The sequence below is a fragment of the Alligator mississippiensis genome, chromosome 11, assembly GCF_030867095.1.
Source record: "Alligator mississippiensis isolate rAllMis1 chromosome 11, rAllMis1, whole genome shotgun sequence".
Lineage (NCBI taxonomy): Eukaryota > Metazoa > Chordata > Crocodylia > Alligatoridae > Alligator > Alligator mississippiensis.
Window position 1 is genome coordinate 55291328 of NC_081834.1, and position 25653 is coordinate 55316980.

Consider the following 25653-nt stretch of genomic DNA (forward strand, 5'->3'; position numbering starts at 1 on the left):
CTGCTCAGGAGGGGGCAGCAATGGCCAGGCTTGCAGAGATGTGCCGTGTACTTCCTGGACCACAGAGGCCACCAGCGAGGCTGCTGGCTTGGCGAGGCAGGCTGTGGACATGCTGCTTGGGAAGGAAACGTAGCGGTCTCATAACAGTCCTTACCCAGTAGTGCTGACCATCCTAAAGTGGTGCTTTGCTTTAGCTCCCATGCCCATACCTTCTCCCCTCCCCAGGCCCAGGATGACTTTCCCAAGGGTCAAGCTCAGGTTTCCCATGCCAGGGCTCAGCTGTAGTCAGCTTGCTCAGGGGCTCCTGCCGGAGGCCGCTGGAGCAGCCTGGACTGGGGCAGGGGCTGGGGCTGAGATTTGGTTAGGGACTGAGAACAGGCAAGTGTGGAGCTGTCTGTCTGCTCGGGATGCGTAGGACTCCCTGTTAGTGCTGTATTGCAGTGAATCACCTCCTCCACGCTGCTAAGAAGCTGGATGGAGCCTGAGGACCCCACTTGGAGATGGATCTGGGAGGTGTTTTGGCAGCAAGGAAATTTGCAGCAGGACCAGCAACGGGTTTTTGGGACTTCTAGGCCAGTCACTGGAGCCAGGCTGTGCGGGGTCTCCTGCAGGAGCAGCTGAGCGCAGGTTAGGGTCAGTTTTGGGACCAGGGTTAGGAACAGGAAAGGGATAGAGGTGTCTTCCTGCTTGGAGTTGGTCGGACTCCTGGAGATGTATTTAGGGCACTGTGGGAGAGGGCAGCCCACATGCACAAGCTGGATCCTGGGGCAACCCAGCGGGGCATGGACTGGGAGAGCTGCCAGCATTGGGGTTGGCATTTTGAGTGGCAGGGGCGTTTTGCTGCACGGCTGTTTTGGCAACTGGAGATGCATCGACTGTGTCTCCCATGCCACCTGTGGCTTTCCCAGGACAGGTCCTGTCATGAGGTATCCCAGGCTCTGCTTCCTGGGGTTGCTGGAGCAGCCCGAGTGAGGTTTTGGGGGCAGAGGTGGTGCATGGCCCTGTGCCTGGTCCCCGGCGTTTGTTCAGAGAAGAGAGCAGAGCAAACCCAGGGAGCCCAGCAGGGGTTTAGCTGTGAGAAGGGCCCTGGTGCCATGCACACTGCTCCATGCAGTGCCCGCCATGCCTGTTTCTCGTGTTGGCACTGGTTGAAAACAAAGTAGTTATGGTAAAGTGGGAAACGGCATTTCCTCCCCCTGCCCTCAAGTTGGGGAGCATCTGGTCTGTCCTGAGCGACACCCATACCCAGGCACATGGACAGTGGCCCTGGGGGACATGGTGGTGCCGCGGGGGGCTGTGGCGTTGGGTGCGGGGCGGGGGGCGATGGAGCTGGTCCCCGGGCGTTGCCGCGGCAGCGTTCGTATCATCGCGGCGCCGCGGGATTCCAGGCAGTTGCCGGCGGAGGCTGGAGCGGTGCTGCCGGGCGCCCGGGGTCTGCACAGACGGGTAAGTCGGCTGCGGAGACCACTGCCCCTCTTGTGCCCCCGCCTGAGCCAACGTGGGTGTTGAGAGGACGCCTCTTGCCCCAGGGGTTGTCAGAGTCAGACATGAAAGAGCCGCGGGGCTGGCTCCCTCTTGCTCCTGGACGAGGTGTCCCAGTGGGACGCGGCCCGACGGGGTGGGATTTGCACCAGCCCCACCAGCGATGGGACCGGGAAGAGCAGTGGGACCTGATCCAGCAGGTTGTGTTCAGCCAAGAGCAGGCACCAGGTCTGTGCCTTTCCCTCGGGGGTGGTTTGTTCCTGTGTAAAGCCCAAAGAGAGAAAACGAACATGAGCCCGGCCGAGCTGCCCCACCGTAGGCACCTGGAGATGGGGTTTCTCCTCCTTTTTAATGAAGGGCAGAATTGAAGCACAAACCCGGATCAATTAATTTATTCCTTGAAATTGCAGTCCAGGGGGAAGATTAAGAATTTCCTCCGTGTTCATGTGATTTTAATGTCCCGTCTTGTTTCTGTTAGTAATCATCAGGCGCCGTTTGGTGAGCGACAGCAGAACCAGTTTCAGGGAGGATTTCGCTCTGCGATCTCTCACCCTGGAGTGAGCAGGTCAGGATCGGTCCTTGGGCAACGCTGCCGGAGGCGCCATCGGGGGTCGAGCTGGGAGGGGAGCGAGGGGCTCCTGTGCTTTCAGGCCTGTGGTCCGTGTCCAGAGAAAACATGAAGCATCAAGACGAAGCCGAAAGGACCCTGCCCTTGGCGTGAGGGGCTGAGTAACACTCCCTGCAGGCGTGTGTGTAAGACACAGAAGCTGGGCATGCTCTGGATGCCACCCCCTGCCGAAGCCATGATGAGAAATGTTTCTCCTTTAGCTCTGCGTGTTTTATCTCCAATTCAGAATATCTTTTATGGCACAGGTGTTGCACCTCTTCCCAAAGCTTCCTGGGACAGAGCTCCCCTCCCCACCAGGATGCCTGGAGCGCGGTGCAAAGCCAGTGTGGACTGGACCCCGGTTACAATCCACTTAGATCCACCTGTCTTGATGGCGCAGAGCAGGGGATTGGCCTCTCCTGGGTACCAAGAGGCATCCAGTAAAGCTCCAGGGACAAGCAGTAACAGCTGTGGGGAGGAAAGAGTCCTGTGGAGGGTGGCAGGAGTTTCCCTTGGATGGTAGAAAACGGCCAGGAAGGGAAGGTCTGGGATGAACAAGGGTCCTGGTTTAGGCAAGGAGAGAGGGGAAGGGTTGGGAGGGAGGAAAGGTATAGATTTGATTCAGGGGAAGAGGCCGTGCATGAGGATGGCTTCCAACAGGATGGCATAGTCCCTTCCAGGGGTAGGCGTCCCCCCATCGATGGCAATGACTGCAGTTGGAGGCGGCGAGGGACATCCATCAGAGGAGAGGCAGGAGACCTAAGTACCAGAACCAGAGGGAGGAGTGCAGCATCACCAGGGCCTGTGAGCACCCGCCCAGCAGCGCTCCATCCCCCAGGGCAGGTGAGGGGCCTGCAGCGCCGCAGGGGCTTCCTATCTCTGTGCAGGAAATGCAGAAATGGGCAGGAAATTCACTCCCTGCAATGTGGGCACGCAGCCCCTGGTGCTCCCTCACACCACTTCCAGCGGGGTTGGAGACATCTCCAGGTGCTGACGCTCCCCACCCCTCCCCGCTCAGCCAGTGCTGCCCAGGCTGAGCATGAAGGGAGCCCAAAGCTGTGATGCTGCTGGGCACCCACAGGACCCAGGGAAGGGGAGTCTGTGCTCCTCTTCTTGGTATTCCTGACAACCAGGGGCCTCAGCCCCTGGCTAGTCATGTGGGGTGAGAAGAGAGTGTAGCAGCAGGGAGCTGTGTGTCTAAACCAGCTGCAGGTCTTGCACCCTAAGCCCAGGGCTGTCCCCACCTGCCAACCCTAGTGCCAGGGAGGCTGTGGGCATGGCTCTAACCCAGGGTTCACGTGCCTGTGTCTTGGATGAGCAGAGGAGGGGTTGGATGAGTGTGAATGCTTTGAACCCCAGTTGATGACTGCCCCTGTTCAGTGCCAGGATGGACAGGCTGCGGTGGTTGCTCAGGAAGAGGTCGGCCAAGGTGCTCTCCATGGGAGAAGAGAGCAGCAGGGAGCCTGGGCACGAGGATCGGGGCCCCACCTGCCGTGACGAGGAGGGGCCCATCAGGGCACGGAAGTGGCTGTGCCCCATCTGCTGCCAAAAACACCGGGACCTCCCAGGGGCAGGGGAAAGGAGGGAAAGAAATCAGGCACCTTCAAGTCCAGATGGAGGTGGCCATGGGTGCGCCTGGGCAGGCGGGAGCCAGTGCCATTACAGCTCCCGGCACCCGAAGAGCCGTGCAGCTCCCCTCCTGGGTCATCGGGCAGCCTGGAGCCCGGCCCTGCAGCCCCACAGCAGGAGGCAGCCCCCTGCCGAGCCAGGGACGAGGGCCCAGCCGCCCTGGGGCAGGAGCTGAGCCAGGCCCACAGCAGCCCCTGCTTCAGCCGCAGCTCCTCCTGGGATGACTGGCACACATCCCAGGAGTCCGGGAACACCAGCCCCAGCACCAGCTCCTCAGAGGAGGAGGTGGACCCTGAAAACTCCCCAGAGGCCAAAAGCACCAGCACGAGCAGTGGCTCCTCCTTGGAGGACACCGGTAGCTCAGAGGAGTCCAACACCACCACATCGACCAGCAGCTCCTGCTCGGAGGACTCCAGTACCTCCCTGGAGTCTGGGACCAGCCCAGCCCCCGGTCCCACCCGCACAGGTGAGGGGAGCCGCTGGGGCCGGAGGTCTCAGCACCTTTCACTATGCAAGGCCAGTTGGACCCTGCATGGAGCCGGGCAGAGGGATCCTGGCCAAGGTGAGTGGGCTGAGCCACACACCTCCCTGGCACGTCCTGGGGCAGACAGGGGACCTTAGTGCTGGTGAGGGGAGCACAACACCATGTCTTCCCCCAACACCCACTTCCCTTCCCCTCAGGGGCACACGAGTGACCCTCTCCCCTTTCCTCCCTGTGCAGTGATTCCCAGCCCAGCCGGCGAGGAGCTGGAGGAAGAGGAGGAGGAAGAGGAGGAGGAGGAGGAAGATGGAAGGTCCCCAGAAGAAGCTGCCCTCCTCCTTGTGAAGAAACACCTGCAGGACCCAGGGGAGGTATGAAACTGCCCCAGCGGAGCCGGCACCCACTCAGTCCTCCATTCCCCCATGCGGCCCATGGCAGGGGGTCACCCCCTGGGACCCAGAGCCCGCAAGGGGACACACTCAGCCCAGGGGCGCTGCTCGAGGTGGGTGTTTGTGAAGCCCCAGCTGGGTCCCTCCCTCCACGGACACTGCCCTGCTCTTTACAACGCCTGCCCCGAGGAGATGCATCTCAGCACCGTGGGGGCAGAGGAGGCCTGAGTCCCACAGGGGGTTTGGGGAGGAGCAGGAGGCCCCTGGCTAAGAGCCTGCTTTAGCCCTGGTCTCGCTCCTGGTAGATGCTGGATGGGAAGGACAGGCAGCGCTTCCTGCTGGCGGTCATCAGCCTGACCATCGCTGTGGACCAGAGCAGAGCGGTGGCTGTGGAGCTGGAGGACCTGAAAGCAGCCGTGCTGGAGAGGGTCATGGTGAGCAGCACAGGACGGTGTGGGGAGAGGAAAGGAATGAAAATAGGGTCTCGTGAGGCCAGGAAGCAGGGGAGAGGTGGAGCAGGATGAGAGGGAGAAGGGCAGGCACGCCTGGGCCTGGGCGCTGGGCAATCCTGCATCTGGAGGGCAGATGAGGGTGGGATCAGGAGAGGTTTGAGTGCCATGCTTGCAAGGCCGTGGGAGGGAGAGGGCCAGCCCAGCTGGGTGGGTGGGAGGGGGCTGGTTGGGATTCTGCTGCCTGCACCTGCAGCACTGGGTGGTCTCCCGTGGAAGAGTGTGACTCAGGTCCCGGCTGGCTCCTGCTGAACGATGCCCTTCCTGCTGGGGCCGTGCTCTTCACGCTGCCAAAAGGGCAGCCAGAGCCCCACTGGGTGGACAATTGAGCACTAAATCTAGGATGGCAGCTCAGAGCCACATGTCTCCACTTGTCCTAGGACAAGACATGCAAGGGGCAGAGGAGCTGCAGTGCAAGCACCAGATGGAGCAGAGCCAGGTCCAGAAGTACAGGGACCTGGCGAGAGTGGGAGAGGTGAGGATGATGTGATGAAGGGGTGCAGAGGAAGTCCTGATGCTTATGTCCAGATTGCAGGGGTCTTCCTGCGGTGGGTTACAGCCTTGCAAGTGCCCAGGGTGCCGTGGTGCCAGGCCCCAGAGATGTAGGGTTTCGGTGGGATGTGCCAAGCCTTGCATCTTTTTGTTCCAGGGCCTGAGAAAGATCTTGCTGGAGGAGCAGAGAAAATCTTTCCTGCAGAGGGCCCTTCATGCAGTTCACAGTGGACAGATGCACATCAGCCAAGCTGGGCTTGTCTTCCTGTATGCAATCCTGGGGGAAGCCAGCTGCTTGAAGGGACACAAGGTCAGCAGCCACGTTGGGAAGTGCGGGGAGGGTGGAGAGTGAGCTCAGGGACCCTCGCCTCTGTCACATAAATTTGCTGTCTTCCCATCCCCACTTGTTGCCTGGGGACAACATGGACCAGAGAGAAGTCACTGCACGCTGCAGTCTGAGCTCTAGGTCATGGTGGGGTCCATTTGCACCTCACAGACTAACTCAATTAATGACCTTCCCTTCTCTGGAAGGTGCAAATCTCCCTTTCCTTCTGAGCAAACTGGCATTTAGCAGAACAGGAGGCCTGCCAAGTGCCTTGGAGAAAGGAATGAATTCATCTGCCTGGGCAGGATGGTACCAGCCTGTCTCTTACAAGTCATGCCCCTCAGGGTCAAGATCTCTGGCCAGGCCTAAAGATACAGTGTGTGTCCCCTCTGGACAAACTTCCCCTTCCCAGCCTCCGGTCAGGAGTCCTTAGGAGCTCCCCAGAGCCCCACATGGCTACATTTCTCCTGCTGCCCCCGAGTCTGCTGGCGCAGAACAGGGAAGGGGACACCCCAGGCCAAGGCCAAGCTGCTTACCACTGATCCTGTATGCAACAGGCTAGACCCAGTCACTTTGGGGCCCAGATCCAGCCCACAGGCTGTAGAATGAGCATTCTGGATCCATCCCAATATACAGTCATTGAGGATCTCATGCCAAACATCTATTAAACGATTTTGTTTGGGAAGGTCCCTTCCAGTCCCTAAACTATGAAACTCTAAGCATGCTTAGGTATTGTCTCCTGCTGCATAATCATCCAGGGTCGCTTAATGATCTACAAAGCTCCTTCTGCACAACTCTCCTAGAAATGTTAAAAGACTGGGGGCTGTCAAGGGTGGCGCTGGGGAGGTAGCTTATTTCAGACAGCTACATCTGACACAATGCTAACACAAATATCCACAAGAAGAAGTCAGCCCTCAGTTGAGGCTGAAGTGAAGCCTGAACATTTCTCACTTATGGGAGACAATCCCATCCTCTAATCAAAGCCACCCAGAGAAAGAGAGACATGGAAAAAGAAGATTAAATACAATTAAAAAAAATAAAATTAAAAAAAAAATGAAATCTAAAATAAAATTTAAAAAATAGAACAAATAATTATAACTTTTATTTCTTCCTTCCTTTCCAAAGGTGTGATAGGGAGAATACAAATACACCTACCAGCAAGGGAGAGCCTGAAATGATTATCTTGCATCCAGCTGCCAGCAAGGTATCATTATCTATTGTTTACTTATATGGGAAACAATGGGCCTCTCTCTCTGCCTGTTCTCTCTGCTCAAGTGCAGCAGACAGGGCTCTTGGATCTAGCGATGATGCTATAATGATGCTTTCTGGATGCGGCATGCACCGGATGATATTATATGCATAGGACCTGATTACACTCCACTCTCTCTCTCTGCCTTGGCTAGTAAACCTTTAATTGCTTCTGTGACTCCCAGCAGTCATTAAAAGGGGGTTGGGATGTAGCCAAAGCCAGAGCAAACTCACCACAGAGAAGATCCTCCCTTGTCCCTACCAACTCACGGGGTACCTTTTCTTTCTGTGGCTGTTAGTTGTTCCTTCTCTCCAGACAAATCATTTCCCCACAACCACTAGGACCAGGGTGACTCCCTGGCCCTCGACACAAGCCTATATACTCAGAAACTCCACCTACTTCTGGTCACCCCATCCCTGCTTCTCAGGGCCGGATCCCCATTAACCAATCTATAGGCTTGCCTTTTTGCAGGCTCACTTCTGTGTGGCCACCTGCTTCCACTCAAGCTCCCTCTGCCCTGCCTCACAGCCACACTAGGCCTTCTGCAAGCTGCCCCTCTGCTCTGACTTGCAGCCCCTCAGTTTTGCTTCATGGCCAGTCTCTCTAGCAGGGGTAAGTTGCCTGTATTACTATAGGAGCAGCTTGCTGGAGCTGCTATTTACCTTATTGCCTGGACCCCAGACCTCATAGGTAGGTGGCCTGAAGCTTTTCTGTAGCCATGGAGCTACTACTTTTCCTTCTGGGTTGCCCACTTCTCTCTTCTGGCCCCCTGTCACTGGCTGTCTCTCTCTCCGAGGGACAAGGCAATAGTCCTCTGTTACATCCCCCAAGGTCCTTTTCTGCAGTACTGGAGCTTAGTTCATAATTCCCTAGTCTCTCTTTGTACATGTAATTGCTCCATACCAAATGCAAGGTCTTTGCACTTGTCCTTATTGAACTGCATTTGATTCATTTTGGACTATGTCTCCAAGTTTATATCGATTATTTATCAAGGGTGGCTTCAATTCCACCCAACTAGGTGTCACCTGCAAATGGGCAGAGTGGGCACTCAATCCCATCTTCCACATCATTAATAAGGATATCAAACAATATCAGACCCCCGACAGACCTCTGGGGGAAACCAGCTTAGTACCTCATCCCAACTAGACGCCCCAACCCACTAACGACCGAGTATTCTTTGAATATGACTAAATAGCCAGTTCTATATCTGCTCTGCAGTATTACCATCGAGACAGCATTACCTTAGCTTACTCATGAGAATGTCATGGGAGACAGTTTCAAAAGTTTCCATGGAGACCCCAGCAGTACTGGGACCATGACAGCACAGGGCCAGAACTTGCATGGAGACCATCTCCTACAGCACTGGCAAGGTGTGTAGAAGGGCAGAGAGCTGGTCTGGGGCTGTGATCTTGCTGCAGTGAAAGCATGGTGTCGGGGCACAGCTGTGATACACTGCTCGCATGCCCCAGGCTGGGGTGTGCAGGCAACAGACTGTGGCTCTGTCCTAGCTCTGAACCATGCTGTCATCACTGTAAGATCCCAACCCTGGCCCTGGAGCAGTTCCCCATCCAGGAGCATGCCCTGCCAGCATTGCCGGGGCTGGTCTCTATAGAAATCCTGGCCCCGTGCTGTCACAGCCCCAGCCCCAGCCCCAGCCCCAGCCCCAGCGCTGCTCCAGGGAAATCGGATGCAATGATGTGGGCAGGAGCTGCTGGGAAATGGAGTCTGGCCACTGGCCAGATCCACTGATTTGCCCACCCCAGCTCTACATGGAGAGAAGCTAAACAGGAGACGCACACATCCCAACAGGGACATATTTCTGGGTCTTTCACATCAGACCTGGGAGCCCTGAGCACCAAAGCCATCTTTCTGCTGACATGCTGGCCCCGCTCTTTGTCATCTTTCCTGGGGCCTTGACATCAACCCCAACTTCAAGTGGAGAAAGAGTTTTGCTTTCAAAGCTTCTTGAACCATGTACCTGACCACAATGGCCCTTTCCAATAAAACAGTACTAGATATTTTGTAATCAGCTCTACCTTGACACCCTGAGCTAAAAACACCAGATTTCTTTGGAGGGCTGGGGAACCCATGTTTTCCATAAGGGTAGATCATGTTTGCATCTTTCTTTCTATGCAGGTCATGAATTTGTATTAGAAGCAGGAAGAGGAGATCAACAACAACACTTATTAGAAAAGAAAATTTGATATTAAATTTATTAGTCTAAAACTACTCTTAACTCCTACGCACTCATTCTACTCGGTGCCTGTGGTTCATTGTCTCTCCCTGCACGGCCTTCGAAGGATTATCCCTTCAGGGGGGAGTGCTAAGGCAGGCTGCTAACACAACAGATGCTGCAATGGACTGACTTTGCCCCGGTGCCTCAGAGGAAGGCGAAAAACCCCCAGAAGATACTTCCACAGGTGAGGGGGAAAAAATTCCTTCCTGGCCCCAAATGGCGACCGGCAAAAGCCCTGAGGCAGGGGGTAACAAAATGCCACCCGCACAACACGAGCGTCCTCCATTAGGCAACCTGGGGACCACGAGTGCATGGTGTCAGTGCTTTTGCGACCCTTGGCGTGGCAGGGCTGACGGATGAAGTTGTCGAACCCTTCACCCACGAGGGGCTTCTCAGGCTGCGTCTTTGGGGACAAGCTGAAGTCTAGGGAGGACCGCTGTGAGCGGGCGGATCTGCTCAGCCGGTGACTCTCGTGCGGTGGCTTCGGCACTGTTGCAGGATCTCTACACAGCCGCCAGGCTCCTGGTGAGGTGCTAGATGTCCTCATCGCTTATGGAGGGGCTCTTGTGCTCCTGATGGTTAGGAGCTCTCTCTACACAGTGCGAGAAAAGGGAGCAAATGTTAAATATGGACATGGTCACACTGACACAAGGCCCTGCTCCGAGAAAACGGGGACTGAAAGCTTTCCCAGGACACAGAGACCACAATATTTGAATGAGGGAAAACAAAATAGTCCCCCCTTAGCTTTCAACATGGAAGCAGCTGAACACCTTCAGGCATCACAGTCCAACCAGATCTGAGCTGAGCTAGAAGCGCAGCACGGAAAACCCCAGCCGTGGAAAGGTGGACAGGTGGACGCGCGGGGAAGCAGCCTCCAGCCTGTCCTGGGGTTGTTTAGTGACTTGTGGGAGCTCCTTTGAGAAAGAGGGAGACACCTGCACCAGGCAGGTCCATCCACAGCCCCGGGGAGGGACGAGATTTGTGCACAGGCAGCAGGGCACGAGGCAAAGGATCCTGGCAGAGGCGGGAGGCAAGAGGATGGCCCACGGAGGATGGGCGGTGGGACAGGACTCGCCAGGGGCAGAGCAGACAAGTCCCCGCACATGGCAGGGAGCAGGTTTGGGTTAGTGGTGCGAGCCTCCCCCTCTCCCCCCACAAGACCTGCTTCCCCAGAGGCCCAGGGCACAGCACAGTACCTGCAGGACGACCCGGGGGGCTGCTGGAGGGAGGAGAGGAGAGGAGAGGAGAGGAGAGGAGAGGAGAGGAAAGGAGAGGGGGCCGGAGGAGCAGGCCAGCAGGCTGTGTCCTTGCAGCTCCTTGGGCAGCTCATGGCAGCACTTCATGAGGACCAGCTTCCTCACGATCCTGCCGGGGACTTCTTCCTCCTACAGGGGCACAAGAGCCAGTCTGAACCTCTGCTGCCCACATGAAGGACGGGGATGGTGGGACGGGTCAAGCCCCGGGACCCAATCTCCAAGACAGACTCTTCTCGGACCCCCGAGAGACCCCAGCCCAGTTCCCAGCCCACGGCAGCCGGAGCTACTGCCCCACTCCCCACCCACCTCCCTGGCCCCTCCTCACCATGTGCCCACGTGGGGAAGCCAAGACCCCACTCCAGCCTCCCCCACAACCCCAGCCAGCACTCAGCACATGAGGGCAGGGACTGGGCTGCAAGCAAGGGGTGTTGGCAGCAGCCCAGTGAAATGGGGGCAGGTTCCTGCAGGGACGTTTGTCTGAGAGTCGTGGGGAAGGCAGGGGGTGGCAGCTGGGGAGAAGGGGGCAGATGGCCAGTGCTGACTAGCTGAATACTCTGCTCTTCCTAGGGCAAGCACAGACCCAGGGGCAGCAGGGGAAATGCCCCCCAGCCTGTGATCCCAGGGCCCAGCCTTTCCATCTCTGCAGACAAATCCATCTTCAGCCTGCCGCCTGAGATTGGCCTGGCTCTGAGGAGGTGGAGGGGCAGGCCCATGGGCACGTCTGGGCCTTGGAGCAAGCTTCAGCCTCTGCTGATGTGACCTGGCGGTCACCAGATCTTGGACTTTCTATACAGAGCTCACGGATTCAGTTCACCTACATGGTACAAATCAACCCTGCCCTGTGCTACAGCTCACGCTCCCATAGCTAATGACCTCTCTCCACCCCTTGCGATGGGGGAGAGCGATAAGACATGGCACAGAGGCGAGGGGCCCTTTCTCAGTCCCCTGCACCTGAGGCGGCTGCTAACCTTGTCCCCGATCAGGAGGCTGGTCTCCCCCAGGATGGCATAGAGGAAGAGTAGCGCAGGTGTTTTAACGTGCATCCGCCCATGATGAATTGCCAGAATGGTCCGCTGCAGGAACGATCTTTTTTGCTCCTCGGACAAGATCTCTCTCAGTACCTGAAAGCAAGAGGGCGCAAGGCTTGGTGCATCTCAGAGCCAGGCTCCATCTCTGGGACCTGGGACCATGGCGCTCTGCACGTTGCAAGGCTCTACCCCGCCGCAGGAAGATCTCTGCAAGCTGGAGAGAAGCAGCAGACCTTTCTCCACAGCCCAGCACACAGCCAGGCCAAAGAGACACAAGTCCAGCCCTGCAGCTTGGCAAGCACTGGGCGCAGCATCCTCACCTCTCCGACTCTTGCCAGGTCCCTGTAACACTGGACCTGGCTCGGCTCCAGAGGGCACTCGCCGAACATCTCGTCCGCCCCTCGCATGTCTTGGCCTGTGACAAGTGGAGACATGAGGCTCTTAGCTGCCATCCTAGCTTTGGATCAGGGTTTGCGGGGGCGGGCATCATTTCCATCGTGGTCCAGCGCTTTGGACGGGTCTCCTTACCCCTCTGGTGCAGGAGGATTCGAGTGAGCCAGTACAAACTCTCCACGGCGTCGCAGCCGATGGTCTCCTCTGGGTCACTGATGGACAGACCCAGGCGCGCTGCCATGTCCCCCACCTCAGGCACGTCAGGGGAGCCCTAAGCAGAGTCAGAGGAGGGGGGGGTCCATGCCTGTCCTACCTTCCCAAACCTGCAGGTTCCCCAAGGCCATCTCCCTCGCTCCATCTCCCCCCACCACCATCACAAAGCAGGAGGGGGCCAGAGATCATGGCGCCAGGGCATGAAATCCTTCTGTTCCCACAGGAACCTGGAGCCGGGGCACCGGGTCAGCACCCCAGCGTGATTCCCTGTGCCTGCTGCTCCGGGGCTACAAAGGTCCCAGGACCCCGGGGGGTGGGGGGTAGGCCAGTGCACCCAGAGCAGGCCATGGAAAAGAGACCCAAAGAGGAGAGCTGGGGTGCACCGATGAGACAGAAGCAGAGCCCTGGAGTGAAGCTCAGGTCCCAGCTCTGACTCCTCTCTCCCAGGAGGGTCCTGACAACGGCAGGGGACCAGGGCACTGGGCTCGGGGCTCACTGACCTCAAAGTGTGGGAGCAGGAGGGCAGCAAAGGACATGAGGGTGGTGCTTGCCCTCATGCCCAGGGCTCGGTGCTGGGCATCCACCGCCTCCATCCAGAATGTGAATTGCTGCGGGAGGAAGACATCAAGATCAGCGGGCACGTGCCCCTGCTGTACAGACCAGCCGTGTCTGCTGACTCCTCCTCGGGGCCGAGGCTTGGAGCTGGGCCTTCATTCCCTGCCTTACAGCTCCAAAGGCATTGAGAGAGGCTCGTGCAGGTCACGGGGCTGCAGGCCACCCCTTCCCGAGCCCAGCCCCTCTCTATCCTGCTCACCTCCCACAAGAAATTCAGCCTGTCCAGGCTGGGGGCGCTGGACAGCAGGCACCACAGCAGGCCCTCCAGGTTGCCCATGTGCATCCTCTGCATGACCAGACAGGGGAGGGAGAGCCCAGGGTCAGCGCCAGGCAGCTTGTGCCCGCACCTGCCAGGGGCTGGCTTGTGGGACAGGACAGGGGCAGGGGGAACTACCAGGTTGCTGATGTTGTTGCGCCCTATGGCCCCAAAAGTCTTGGATGCTGCAGCTCGCAGGAGGCGCGACTGCAGGAAGGGGTCCAGGCACATCTCCAGGTCACTGTCAGGAGAGAGGAGCCTGTGTGACGCTGAGCTGTGCGGGGCAGGGGTGCCACTGGGGTTGGCAGGAAGAGCCAGGAAACCTGGGCCTGAGCAGTGGGGATCCCGCTGGCCCATGGCAGAGCTAGGCCAGTCGGGCAGAGGTCCTGGTACCTGAGGCACCAGATGGCAGCTATGATGTCTGGGATGGTGTTTCCTAGATAGTCTTCCCTGGGGACATCCTCCATCAGCTCCTGCGAGACCCAAAGGGAAGGGCGAGGTTACGGCCCCACAGGCCACAGCCCCGTCCCACACGGGAGACCACCCGGTGCTGCAGGCACAGGCACCAGGATCCGCCCATTGGGGTGCCTCACACATCCCCCTGCCCCCCACCCACTGGGCTGGTCCTCCCCCTCGCATGGCCACTCAGACATGTCACTTGAACCATTCCCTTGCTCCCTGATCAAGCCCTCATCTGCCCTCCACACACACCATTCCCCCCGGCCTGTCCCAGGATTTCCCGTCTCTGCTGCCCACCAGCGCGCCTGCCCTTCTTCTCTCCCCGCTCCAGCTCCATCTCTCCCCTCCACCCTGGACTCAAGAAACTCTTTCCCCTCTCTTCCCCTTTCCCCAAACCATGCCGTGCTACCTCCTACTCACCACGATCTTGTGTGGCATGGACGCTTTCCACCCCTGCAGCTCCACTGCCTCGTGTCCCCTCTGCTGCACGGCTGCCTGCAGGGTGAGGAGCTCCTGCAGCAGGCACTGCCCATCCTTCCTGTGCTGCATCTACCAGGAGCGGGACCAGGGTAAAGGGAGGCTCTGAGCCAGGGACCTCCCTGTCCTCCCCAAATCCGCTGTGGGGCTCAGGTCTCTTGGGACCCCCACGGTGCTGACATGAGTCTCCCCCTGGGCAGGCGCAGGGAGGAGCATGGCAGTGTCTGTGGCGGGAGGGCACCCAGGTGGGGCTTCACAAAGGCACCCACCTCGAGCACTGCCCGCGGGTGCAGAGCGTCTCTGCTTGTCATCTCCGGTCAGCAGGATGGGCTCCCCAGGGAGGGAACAGAGGACTGAGCGGGTTTCCTACCTTCCTGCGTTCCTGGAGGCGCTGGGTGACACTTAGCACAGCTCCCTCCTGCGTCCCCTGATCTTCCTTCTCCTGCTCTTCCTCGTCCTGCACCTTCTCTATGGCCGGACTGGCAATCACTGCAGCAGGAAGGAAAGTGGGGAGGGTGAGTCCTTTGCCCCCCAGAGTAAGAAACGTGAGCTGTGGGGGGCAGAGATGGAGTCGCGCTCCCTTCGCCAGCTGAGAGCAGACTGGAGTGTCCCTGCTGCCCTGGGAGGTCCCTGTCCCCACCACAAGCGACTCTGCCTCCCCCTTCACCCACCCCCACCAAGGCCACCCCTGCGCAGGGACCTGGAGGTCATGCAGCTCAGCCCCCTCGCCTTGGCCAGGATCCCCCTGCCCAGCCCTGCGCAGGGTCTGACTTGCCCCCTGGAGCAAATGGCCCTGAGACTTGGTGGCCCCCAGCTCGTCTCCTCACCGGTGTGGCTGGCGCCAGGGGCCGGGGGTCTCGCGGACCCCAGGGAGCTCTGCAAGTCCGCCGAGGAGGAGCTGCAGCTCGGGCTGGGGCTGGTGCAGGACGGGCTCAGCTCCTGCCCCAGGGAGGCTGGGCCCTCCTCCGCGCCTCTGCACTGGGCTGCCTGCGCATGCGGGGCTGCAGGGCCGGGCTCCAGGCTGCTCGGTGCCCTGGGCGGGAGGCTGCACGGCTCTTCTGCCCGGCGCTCCTCTCCTCCGGGCTCCTGCCTGCCCGGGCGCACCCAGGGCCACCTCCACTTGCACCTGGAGGTGGTGGGCTGCTTCAAAGGATCTCTGGCGCTGGGAAGTACTGGTTTTTTATGCCAGCACATGGAGCACAGCCACGTCCTCGCCTGGATGGGCCCCTCCTCTTCACGCCTGGGGGGGCCCAGATGTTCCTGCCCAGGCCCCCTGCTGTGATCTTCTGGCACAAAGCCCACCTTGGCGGTCCTCCTTCTCAGCACCCGCCTCAGCCTGTCCATCCTGGCACCGAGCAGGAGCAGGCATCAGCTGGCCTTCAAGGCACCCCTGCACACACACGTCTCCCCCGACCCTCCTGCTCTCCAGGAGACAGGCCGGTGTGCCCTGTATTTCCCCCATGACACCAGTATCCTTATCACTTGGGGATCATGGACAGGAAAAGCCCTGGGCTCGGGGTGAATGACCGGCAGGCAGCTGGTTTGGACACAGCTCCCTGCTGCTGCCTCCACCTCTGGCTCCATGTGACTGGCTGTGGGCTGAAGCCCCTGGGAGTCCAGGCAGAGGAGGGCAGGGGCCCCTTCCCTGCGACCCGTGATGCCCATCAGCGCCACAGCTTTGGGCTCCCTGCCCACTCGGGCTGGGCGGCACTGGCTGAGCTGGGAGGGGTGGGAGCTTCTGTACCTGGGGATGTTTCCAACCCCATGGAGCTGGTGGGAGAGAGCATCGGGGTGCGGTCACCACCTTGGAGCGGGGTGGATTTTCCTCCCCTTTCTGCAGTCGCCTGCACAGACACGGGAAAACTGCTGGCCCCTCACCTGCCCGGGGGGATGGTGCGCTGCTGGGCAGGTGCTCAAAGGCCCTCGGGACGCCGCGCACTCCTCCCTCTGGTCCGGTACCGAGGCCTCCTGCCTCGCCTCTGGGGAATGTCCCTCGCCGCCTGGATCCGCAGTCACTGCCTTCCCAAGGCGATAACGCCTGCCCCTGAAAGGGACTATAGCATCCACTCTGAAGCTATCTTCTTGTATAATCTCTTCCCCTATAACAGATCTGCACCTCTCCTACCTCCCACCCCTTTCCCTCTCTTGTTCTGTCCCCTCCAGGAGTCCTGTCCCCCCAGACCTTCCCTTTCAGGCCCTTGTCGGCCATTAAAGGAAACTCTGGCTGCCGTCTGGCACTTCTTTTCCACACCAGGACTGCTATTGCCTTCTCCCTGGACCTTGTCTTCATGTCTTTCACGATGCAGGAGAGCCCGACTCCCCTGCTCTGCAGAAACAAAAACCATGGCCCTCAATATAATGGAAGAGGAACCAGTGTTTTAATCTACACTGGCTGTGCACTGCACTCCAGCCATCCTGGCAGGGACAGCAACCCGGGCCCGGGACTGGTTTTGAAGCCTTCTGACACCCGTGCAGGAGAAGATGGTCTAAGGAGGCGATAAAAGACACACAAGGTTAGAGCGCAAACATTTCTTATCTCGGCCTCGGCAGGGGGTGTCCTGCAGAGTCCTGCCCGGCTCCTGCCTCCTGCACACCGAGCTGGCAGGGAGCATTACTCAGCCCCTCGCTCCAAAGGCAGGGTCTTGTCGGCTCCGTCTCCTTCTGCACTTTTTTCCGAACCCAGGCACAAGCCTGGAAGCAGAAGAGACCCTCACTCCCCTCCCAGATCTCCCGCTGCCGCAGCCTCCAGCAGCACTGCCTGAGGACCTCGTCCTTACCCGCTCACTCCTGGGTGAGAGATCCAAGAGCGAGATCCTCCCCGACCTTGGCTCTCCCGTCGCTCTCCAGACGATGCGTGTAGATCACTGAAAGAAAGAAGATGGAAATTTAAATGTGCAGAAAATGCTTGTGCCCCTGGACTGTCATTTCAACAATAAAATGAATCCTCAGGCGTTGGAAGTGATGTGGGTTTGTGCTCCAATTCTGTGCTTCTTGAAAAGAGGGGAGACCCCACGTCTAGGTGCCTGCGGTGCGGTCACTCAGCTGGGCAAGGCTCTGCTTCCTCGCTCCGGGCTTTACAGAGGAGCAAACCAGCCCCGAGAAAGGCACTGACCAGGTGCCCACTGTTGACAACCTGCAGGACCGGGCACCACTGCCCTTCCCAGTGCCATTGCTGGTGGGGCTGGTGCAAATGTCACCCCGTTGGGCTGCGTCCCCCTGGCACACCTCGTCATGGGGCAGGAGGGTGCCGGCCTCGTGACTCTTTGACGTCTGGCTCCAACACCCCCCTGGGGCAAGAGGCCTCGTCTCAACACCCACGTTGCCCTCAGCCAGGGGCAGAATGGGGGCAGCGGTCTCCGCAGCCGACTTACCCGTCTGTGCAGACCCCGGGCGCCCGGCAGCACCGCTCCAGCCTCCGCCGGCAACTGCCCGGAATCCCGCGGTGCTGCGATGGTACGAACGCTGCCGCGGCAACGCCCGGGGACCAGCTCCATCGCCCCCCACCCCGCACCCAGCGCCGCAGCCCCCAAACAGCACCCCACGTCCAGCCTGGAGAGCTGGCGCTGCCTGAACCCCACTGGGCACCAGAAACCCTTCCACCCCCAACGTCTGACCCCATGGCTAAGAGCCCTCCCGCCCCAGCCCCCATGTGGGGTGCCCCAAGCTCCAGCCCATTTACTACTATCACCGACTGCCGTACTCGCCTGTGCCCCAAACACAGTGCCCAGAGTCCTACCACATAAACCAGAAAGGCAGCTCCATCCCTGCCCATTCCCTAACCCTAATCCTTACCCTCAACGGAGCTGGAACAGCCCAATGCCAGGCCGCAGGAAGGGACCACGAGCAGCCTGACCACAGGCACTACATTGAAGTGCCTGAAACCCACAGCCCTAAGTTGAGTCAGGAGATCCTTAGCTGCCTCAATCCACGGTGGAGTCAGAGGAACCATCAAACCCACACGCCTGACCCCATCTCTGGGAGTCCTCCCACCCACAGCCCTGCACGGGTGCTCCCCGGCTCCATCCCACTCGCTACGAACACGGACTGCCCGAAACATAGCTTCGACAGCCCTGCCGCCCCAACTGCACAGACGGCTCGAGTCCTTGCCTGCTCTCTCATGCGACCCGTAGCCCTAGCTCAGGCTGCTGAAGTCCTAGGTGCTACCCCTGTGTAGACATTAAAACTGCTTTAGCCTGGGGATGGGTAGCAATCCTGGGCCAGCAGTGTGGAGATCAAGATGGGCAGCAAAACTGTTGGAGAAGCAGGGCCTGTTAGCTACCCCCTAAGTGACATGCTGGGGTCACAGAGAAAGATTAACAAAGCAAGTCTCTTGGTATCTGAGAGCCCGATCTCTTGCCTTGGTGAGTCTTGAGCCAGACCCTCAAGTGTTCACCTTCTACACTCAGCTGAGGAGCCAAGGCATGAACAAGCCCCGCAGACTCAATCCTTTAAGAAAGGAAGCATTTTCCGGTTGTGTTCAGTGTCTATGAGGTGGGCAGGACGCAGACACTATGTTAACTGTGTTGTATGTATTTTGCTGAGTGAAAGCTTCAGTTCCCAGGGACTTTGTTGTCAACACTGAGATTTCTTTACTAAGAAATGATCAGGCAAATCACTGAAAGAGAAAGGTCATTTCAAAAGCGTCTACAGCACTTCCCTATCCTTGACCTCTTACCTCTGACACTTGTGTCATCCCCAGTCTACTACCCCTGTCCTTTTGTCCTGGTTCCTGCCCATTTCCCTACCCCAAAGCCTTGCTTCACTATGGTTCTGGCTGGGCCTGGGAGCAGATATACAGAATGACCATCACAGGGGATGTCTCCGTGGTTTTTCCATCCCGACCAAAACTGGCACTCCACAGGGGATGGTGTTTCCCACAGCACATCTAGCCCCTTAGAAGCACCCACACAAGAACAAAGGTCTGTGGATGCACCTCACCTCTCCCACTGAAGTGCATGGGGAAAAAAATGATCTTGGATGACTTCCTTTTCTCCAGCAGTTAACTTCCAGGCTCAGCTTAACAGCTGCCCAATCTGAGACATTTTTTTTCTTTAGGAGCCCAGTTGGAATTGGTTTCTATAACCATCCAGCCACCCTGGCCTCATTTCTCGTATTCGACTCACAAGCTCTTTTCCAGCAGCCTGCAGTAAACTCCCTGGCTTTACTCGGGCATTCACTTCTCCTCCCACCAAAGACCCAGCGTCACCTGCGGCAGACTCCAAGCACACCTCAGTGCACACAAACCTCCCACCTCTCATTAAAAAATAATCAACCGTTCAGAGCGACTCAGAGTTCCTTAAGCAAGGCTGGGAAGACCATGCTTCCCCAGGTGGGAGTCTAAAGCAATCCATCACAGTGGCCATAAGAGAAACTGTCCGTGGCATATACCAACCTGACCCTGTTGGGTGAGCTCTGAGGCTATCATTCTCCGCCAACCTCCTCCCGGTAGCAAATCAGATGACGGAGGAAATGAGAAATGGTTGATTTGCTTTTGCCACAGCTCCTTCTGAACCCACTGGGTTATTTGTTCTAGCCATTAAGCCTGCAAATGTAATGAGTATCAATTTCAGCTGCTTCATTAGTTTGGCCATGTTCCATCCCCTGCTCTGTTCTCACCTTGCTTGTGGTTTCATTTCCCATCTTTCTTCCCTCCTTCCAGCTTCCTCCTCCCACTACTACTAGCTCCTTGCTTAAGCAATGTTTCATTAACTAATTAGCACTATTACCAGAGGGTCACATATCCTGCTTGGGGTGAAGCATAGTCATTCAGGGGCACATTCATTAAGCTGCTGTTCAATACACACACCTGGGCGACAGTTCTAGCTACCCTCCCTCCCAACCTACTGGACATACCATGGATTGCAATGGAAGCTTCTCATGCCTGTGGGTAGTGCCTTGCAAGACTCAGGCTGCAGCCTAGAGGGAAAGTTGTGAGTTCCCTATTATCCGCTCTTTCCCCCTGACTGCCTTTAGGCCTTTGCGAGATTCAGAAGGGTGAGAATAAGAAGCAAGGAAGGGGAGAGAAGTCCACAAGTCCTTCCACCAAACCAGCAACCATGCTGCCAGCCAAGTATGTGGCAAAAAGTGTGCAAGGACAGGGAATTTAATGTGCACTTGCTCACAGGGATGTGCTCACTCGTCCCTCCAGAAGGGACCTGGCTCTTGTGGATCTCAGATACTTGCTATGAGCTTGTCCAAGAGGGACTCTATTGTCCCTGGTTTAGGGTTTAATCCTGCACCATTACATGAATCAATAAGAGTTTTGTCAGTGATTTCAGTGGGAGAAAAGATCAGGCTCTCCAGGGCTACATGGCAATGACTGTGGCTGTTCCACGGGAATTAAAACAGTTTACTACTACTCTCAATTTAAGGGCGTCTTCTCAGTTCAAACTGAAGACCCTGTGTGCGTGGCCTTAACACATTAGACCGGGGGTGGGCAAAATATATCCTGTGGGCTGGATCCAGCCCACCAAAGGATTTTATCTAGCCTGCGGCGGGTTCCTCTGCCCTGCCTGGCCCAGACACAGGGGGCTGCCTGGATGTGCTGTGTGCAGTCCTGCCATCTCTGGGCGCACAGCAGGGTTGGGACAGCACAGCGGCTGGACTCCAATTCTCAGCAGCCCCAGAGGTAGCAGCAGCCAGGAGCTCCTCCTGACTGCTGCTGCCAGTGTTACTGCTGCCACCAGCCCCAGCCCTGCTGCCTGGGCACCCCAGCCCATCCACCCTGCACCCACTGCTGGGGGAACCAGAGGGTAGGCACAATCTCCATTGAGACTGGCCTGGGACCCCCGTGGGCAAAGCACACTTCACTGGGCAGATGGGATGGGGCTGCAGGCGAGTGGGGAGCAGCATCTGGGAGTGGGATGGGCAGGCAAGGCCAGGATCATGGGGAGGTGACAGCTCGGAGCCAGGGCCTGGGACAGAGCTGGCTACCATGCTCCCCGTGCATCCCTGTATGCAGGGAGTGGATTGCACTGCAGCTCTGCCCCAAGCTGTCACCACCTCACAATCTCAGCCCTGGCTCCACCTGCCCATCCTGCTCCCCTATGCTGCTTCACGTCCACCTGTGGCCCCATCCCACCCGCCCATCTGAGCATGCCCTGCCCACAGGGGGCCTGGACTGGTCTCCAGAGAGACCCTGCTTGTTCCATCTGGTGCCCCAAGATTGATCTAGTAATCTGACACTTGGGGAGTTTTGGTGAGCTGCTGTGGGGCAGGGGAGGGGGGTGCTGACCCTGCTTGCAACAGCTCACCACTACTCCCAAAGTGGCCCTCCAGCCCAAAGAATTTTCCACCCCTAAGGTATTAGTCTCAAAGGCTGGAGTCACATGTTCAACTTAACACATGATCTTAGCCCACAAGAAGCCTATTAAACACAGATAAAACACAAGCAGATGCACGTTCAAGCAGTTTAGCATGTGTTAAGTGCCCTCACACCATTGGAAAGTTGTTCTCTTTCAGGCCAGGGTTATCTCCTTACACTACAAACTTTAATACTGAACTTTAATACCGCAGGCCACTGCATTCCAATGATTTGCAACTGCTGCAAGTGAATGTGTGACAGGGCCCAAAGTGCAACCCTGCCTTATGTGACTTTCCCGCTAACACGACCAACTAACTCTACACAAATGAGGATCCTGCTGGAACAATTTTCAATCACTAATGGAACTATTCAGATGATGGTTTATTTCTCCATTGAAAAAAAAATGCTTATCAAACAGACCAATACTTCTCTGAGTCAGGCTGAATTCTTCCAATTATCCCCATTGGGGGAAAATAAAAGAATTTATTTTAAAAGGCAAAGGTTCAGATTTTTTTTTACTGCAAAAGCAATATTTCTCTTTGCAATTTACTGCTATTTATTTAAAACACAATATCCCAAAAAGAAACAAAGCTTTTAGTTCCATCTAAAATGACAGATTTCCCTCCTAGTGATTTGGGCTAGCTGGACAACTGAACAACTGGTTCTTCGCACTACGAGAGTCAAGTATATTTGCACGTGATCTCTTTTATTGGAGCAACTGGATGGTTGCAAGAGACAAGCTTTTGAATGCCATGCATAGACCTAAAGAAGAATGCATAGCATCGGAAAACTTGTCTATCCCGATCATGCAGTTGTACTAATAAAAGACATCACCCACAAAAATCCTTCCCTCTTGCACATTTCCTGGACCATCATGGCTACAGCATCACTTCTTCTTCGCACTACTGTATTCTCAGCACAGGAAAAAGTCTGGGAAAAGCCATTTTCTAAGAGTCCCAGAGCATTAATGCAGCTCATTTCTGTCATTGTAAGATCCTTGGTAAAGCAACTGTCCATCCTTCTGTGTCTTGTACAGCACTGCACACATGGCTGGTGCTTAACAAAAATAATTAGTGGTAATTCTATTCTGTTTTCAGGGAGGTGGAGATAATCACTGAATTATTGGGTCCTATTATTAGCACCAAGTTCACACTGAGGTGCAAAGGAAGTGTTTCTGCTGTGCGTACATAAGCGCACGGAAAAGCATTTGCAAAAACTCAACGAATTTGAATAAATGAATACAATTAAATCAAATGACTCCCTAATGAGCATTTTTCCCTCTTCAAGGGAGTGAGGAGGAGCAGGTGAGGCCATGAGGGGAGCACAATGCTGTGTTTTCTTTGTGGCTTCCCCAGAGATTGGGCCCAAAATAGATATGAAAGCCGTGAAGGCTTTGCTGCTGTACTCATTGTCTAGGCTGCCCCTCCAGCCCTCTGCCCACAACCCACCTTTGTGCTCTCCCTTCTCTCTTTAGGGACTCCCTGCAACTCCCCCTATAGAGCCAGGGGCTTTATATACCTCCCTAACCTCTCTTTTTGAAGCCCAGCACATGCTTCCCTACAGTGCCAGGACTTACGTGCCCTTCAATTTTTTCTTGCCCCTTGTCCTCATGCCAAGAGTTTTTGTGCCCCTCCAAACCCTGTTCCCCACACCAGCTCTACATTACCTTCCCATATACCAAAGGCTCTATGTGCTCCATTTACCCTCTCCTCCTACTCCCGTTTCACCTCTCATGCCACAGCTGTGTATATGCCCCCATGCTCCTTTTCTTCTTCCCTCATATCAAAGGCTGTGTGTTGACTCTCATTCTGCCTCTCCTCTTCAGCCCATAACAGGAGTTCTGTGAACCATCTGCGTCACCTCTCTTCTAACCTTACCCTCCTACCCCCAGCCATTTTCCTCTTTTTTATCTTGCAGAAAAGAGGACCAGCATGCTAGACTCTTGAGAGGAAAGGCAGATCTGAGATGGTTTGGGTATTTTTTGGAAGCCATTAAAGGATACCAACTGAATCTTTGAATATGCAACTCTAGTATCAGGAGTCCTGCATGCCTTTCCCCCTTTTTTGCTTTCCTCTTTTCATCAAATTCAAGGGGGTTTTGGATCCCAATACCTAGGACACTCCTTGACATTTTGGAATTCAACTGGATGCAGCATCCAAGAGTTAACATGTTCTGGCCAAATAGAAATGCCATCAAGTTGACTGGAGGTTAGCCAACAAATGCTCACAAATATTGCGAGGTGTTCATTGCTTCTGATACAAGGATACCTGAGTATAAAAAATGCCTGGTATAACTTTGATTTGTCCAAAGTATTTTATGCTGGGATTTTCTAAGAAAACAAGGACGTTAGGCAGAAAAATCCTATGGAGTTTTCAGTTGGGGTTAGGCACTTAAAAGTTATGGGTCCCTTTCTACACGTTCCCCTCTGCCCTTAATCTTTTGATCTCTGCAGTAAAGTTGCAGAGCTAGAACTTTTGCTACAGGAATAGACAAAGAGAGCAATTATTCCCATTCAAATCAGACCTGGTAAAATACCTGAATTCTCCTCTACTGTCATGGAAGCCACCTCACCCATTCATTCCATAGAGAAACATGTACTTACTAAGTGTTCAAATGTGTCAACGAATCTGCCCATTCTGCTGGCAATTTTCAGTAAATTAAAATAATTGCTAGTATTGTGAATACATTTATTTCTGAAATGATTAAATTACTAAGCAATTTAATTGCCTACATTTTTTAAGGTAATTTAAAATAACTAGTCATGTGAGTAATCGGGTAGTATGTTATTGAACTCCTGGGTGATTTAGCATAGTCAAATTTATGAAGCAAACATTCTCTAAACCCATGAACTGATTTGCTAGTTCAGAGTGGAAGAATGAGCTTGAGCACGGATAGTTTGTAAAATGGAGTGAATGGAACATTACATTTATATACGCGTGTGTGCGCATTTGCATGTGAAAAATGCAGTGACGTTAAGTCCGAGCACAGAGACTGATCTTAGCTAGTTTTAAACACAGCAGCGCAAAATAAAGTCCTGCCATGATTTCAAACTCCTTCGCCTTGGTTATGGTTAACGAGTCTGAAGGATGGCACTTAACATTTATTTCCCCTCTTGTCTAAACAGGATCCACAGTGTTTACATGTGCACAGGAACAGGAAATTACTAAAGTAAAATTCTTTCTGGTTTGCCCATCTAGCCCTGTCACTATCACAGGCCAAAGAGTTCAAAACAACTTTTGTGCATGTTCAAATATCCCCGACAGCTGTCCTGATTCAGCCCTGACTTCTGGCTGCTTGCCTGAATGGCCCAGGCTGGTGGCGGTCGACATGTAGACATCGCCGCCACTGTGTGTGCTGCATGCATGAGACGCTGAAATTCAGGACACTTGAGATATTTCTAAAAAAAGGATGAGATTTTTCAGCACTCACCTTTTCAAACACTCAGCCCTCAGATTCTTGAAACACTCAGTCTTCTTCACAATATTGTTTGCCTTTGTTACAGGAGGGCCAGCTGCAACTGGGGCACTATTGCTCTGGGCACTGTACAGACACTTGGTGGGGGACCATTTTGGGCTCCACGTCTTAGAGACAGGACAGACAAAAAGGAGAATTATTAAGCCACTTCTGTTAGAAATGGTGAAAAGAAGCACAGGGAGACTGGGAGATCTGTCCAAGGGAACAGAAAAAGCTATTGCCTGAGTGCAGAACTGGCTCCATGTGTCTTGTGACCCAGTCTAGTGACTTAACCACACAGCCACCTTTTCGCTCAGAGAGCCTAGATTAAATCAGAGAACTAAATCAATGCCATGACTGTGCCCCAAGCAACTTCATTCTCAGTATTTTCTCTCCACCCTCTTAGCTCTTATCTCCCTCCTCCATTCTTTTGTCTGCACATTGCCCTTTTAGACCTCAAACAGCACTAGATCTTTACTTATTTCCATATTTGTCTGAAAAGTGCTCCTCATTTTGCATGCACTATAGAAATCTCATCACGGTCACAAATACATTGTCTTCATTGCCACAATCATCAGCAACTGCATTTAAGACAGCCATAAGATTTAGAAAAAAAAAGAGCCTCCTGGCTAGGCTGAGATTTGTCAAACTGACAGAGCCTGAAATCTTGAGTTAGAAAAAACTCACAGGCATCTCTCACCTGAACCAGAGGCAGTATCCTGTCTGTAAGGGTTGTACTAGTTTTATGCTCTTCTAACCACTAGATGGTCTCAGCCAGCAGGTTTGAGCTCATTCTGCAGG

General features: G+C 55.5%; 2 protein-coding genes and 1 long non-coding RNA gene across 7 annotated transcripts; 2 read left to right on the forward strand and 1 right to left on the reverse strand.

Moving 5' to 3' along the window:
* Positions 1-1323: 1323 nt before the first annotated feature.
* LOC132243701 (osteocalcin 2-like) lies at positions 1324-5156 on the forward strand. Its single transcript, XM_059714095.1, has 5 exons — positions 1324-1446; positions 2806-2932; positions 3594-4184; positions 4440-4570; positions 4894-5156. Exons 1-5 carry the CDS (start codon positions 1324-1326, stop codon positions 5110-5112), a joined length of 1191 nt encoding a protein of 396 aa, XP_059570078.1. The 3' UTR covers positions 5113-5156.
* A 173-nt stretch (positions 5157-5329) lies between these two features.
* On the forward strand, positions 5330-9410 carry LOC132244113 (uncharacterized). Its single transcript, XR_009455718.1, has 4 exons — positions 5330-5572; positions 5747-5899; positions 7040-7118; positions 9300-9410. It is a non-coding gene; the product is annotated as an uncharacterized LOC132244113 (long non-coding RNA).
* On the reverse strand, positions 9347-25653 carry LOC132244097 (uncharacterized). 5 transcript variants are annotated; one of them, XM_059715103.1, is made up of 16 exons: positions 25553-25653; positions 24829-24980; positions 19489-19638; positions 15975-16960; positions 14924-15441; positions 14467-14585; positions 14040-14168; positions 13554-13633; positions 13299-13401; positions 13104-13190; positions 12790-12897; positions 12212-12347; positions 12004-12098; positions 11624-11776; positions 10596-10784; positions 9347-9991 (listed from the first exon to the last, which is right to left on the reverse strand). In XM_059715103.1, exons 5-16 carry the CDS (start codon positions 15438-15440, stop codon positions 9950-9952), a joined length of 1758 nt encoding a protein of 585 aa, XP_059571086.1. In that variant the 5' UTR covers position 15441; positions 15975-16960; positions 19489-19638; positions 24829-24980; positions 25553-25653; the 3' UTR covers positions 9347-9949. The 5 variants fall into 5 exon arrangements, with proteins under 5 accessions (XP_059571086.1, XP_059571088.1, XP_059571085.1 ...); XM_059715105.1 differs by lacking the exon at positions 25553-25653 and having other exon boundaries at positions 15975-16582; positions 16874-16960; positions 24829-25111; XM_059715102.1 differs by lacking the exon at positions 25553-25653 and having other exon boundaries at positions 24829-25111.